The 1,469-nt window shown below is 70.3% G+C and overlaps 2 protein-coding genes across 2 annotated transcripts in view; both read left to right on the forward strand.

Moving 5' to 3' along the window:
- Nucleotides 1–1,109, forward strand: part of LOC101618412 (uncharacterized protein KIAA1109) — a 41,406-nt gene extending 40,297 nt beyond the window's left edge. The window contains exons 23-24 of the mRNA XM_012734828.1: nt 755–814; nt 946–1,109. Coding sequence (XP_012590282.1) covers nt 755–814; nt 946–1,109 — 224 coding nt within the window. The remainder of the gene's footprint in view (nt 1–754; nt 815–945) is intronic.
- A 183-nt stretch (nt 1,110–1,292) lies between these two features.
- Nucleotides 1,293–1,469, forward strand: part of LOC105854638 (uncharacterized protein KIAA1109-like) — a 32,242-nt gene continuing 32,065 nt past the window's right edge. The window contains exon 1 of the mRNA XM_012734829.1: nt 1,293–1,342. Within this exon, the coding sequence (XP_012590283.1) occupies nt 1,293–1,342 (50 nt within the window). The remainder of the gene's footprint in view (nt 1,343–1,469) is intronic.

Consider the following 1,469-nt stretch of genomic DNA (forward strand, 5'->3'; position numbering starts at 1 on the left):
CCTGCCTGCCCCCTGCCCCTGTGCCCGGCCGGACAACACCCTGGCAGCGCCACCGTGCCCGGCGCTGGACGGCCATTCTGCCCCCAGAGCCCGCCCCGGCCCTGCCGCCCTCGCCCCCTTGGGCCCCGGCCACACGCGGGCTCTGTCGTGGGGCCCCCAAGTGTGTCCGGATGACTCGGAGTTGGCTGTCTGCTCTCGATACGGCAGCCAGTCTGGCCAGTTCGTCACCAGGGGTCATGGCTGCTAGTTAGCCTCAAAGCCAGGGGAAACCAGGAAATTTCCCAAAACGCTCATCTGAGATCCAGCAGACTTCAACTAGTTAATGACGGCTAGAGAGCTGTGACCAGCTGGTCACACCTAAGAGTCTTTCCCGGGAAGACCAGGGAGCCCCGGAGCTGAGCGAGGCCTCCTGAGCCGGCGCCCGCAGACGCGCCCCGAGGTCGCCCTCCGCAGCGCCCTTGAACCTGCGGCCTTCGCCCCTGTGAGCCGAGGGCTGAGACTGGGAGTCAGGGCGGGGCCCGGAGCGCTGAGCCAGCTGGAGTGGGGAGACGGGGCGGGCGCGGGCCCAGCCCTCGGGCAGACGCCCCGCACTCTGCCTCCGGAGGCGTCCACGCGCGCCAGAGCCTAAGGCCCGTGCTCGGAAAGGGCAGGCGGCCGGTCTCGGGCCCCGCCAGAGCGGACCCCGAGCCGAGCCCCCCGTGTAAGCCTCCGTCGGGTCAGGACTCCGGGTTTACCCTGCGGCTCCTACTCCCAGGGTCGTTCGAAGGAAACGGGGCCCACACGGTGGCCGAGCGGGTCTTGGCGGGAATCTCAGGTGGGGCGAGCGGAGCTTCGGGGCAGCTGGTCGCGCTGACTCACGGTGCCGCCTGCTTCCCTTCTGTCTCCCTGCTCTCCGGGACGGCGGCCGTAGGCTGGAGGACTTTCCTACGTCTCCCACGAGCACAGCCAAGCAAGAGTTTCTGTACGTCACGCCCCTGTCGTGCGCGCCGTTCCGCGTGCCCTGCGTGGCTGCGGTGTGTGTGGCTGCGGTGTGCGTGGCTGCGGTGTGCGTGGCTGCGGTGTGCGTGGCTGCGGTGTGTGCGATTCTGGCCTCGGCCTGTGTGCGCTGAGGGTCCCTGGCACTCGAGGGAACACAGGTAAGGGCCTGCCCGGTCGTGGCACCTGCTTTGCTGCTGACGCTGCAAAGGGCGGGTGCACGGCTCCGTTGGGAGTTGCAGGTGGGGAGCAGCGGAGGCCTCGCCGTGCCGGGCGCGGTAACAGGCGCGAGGAGCTGCTCTGACTGCCAAAAACGAATGACCGGCGAACCCGGCCCGCAGCCCCTGCCCGCCCGGCCCCGGGACAGGTCTGTGAAGTGGAACGCGCTGGCCCGAGGCCTCGCGTCTCGGGCGCCGTGTGAGGGGCCCGTCTGTCTCTGGCGCCGGGACGGGAGCCTGTGGGTGAGCCGTGGGCCCGTCGGCAGCGGCTGGGGG

This window comes from Condylura cristata, unplaced genomic scaffold (assembly GCF_000260355.1).
Source record: "Condylura cristata isolate star-nosed mole 26May11 unplaced genomic scaffold, ConCri1.0 scaffold00075, whole genome shotgun sequence".
NCBI classification, from domain to species: domain Eukaryota; kingdom Metazoa; phylum Chordata; class Mammalia; order Eulipotyphla; family Talpidae; genus Condylura; species Condylura cristata.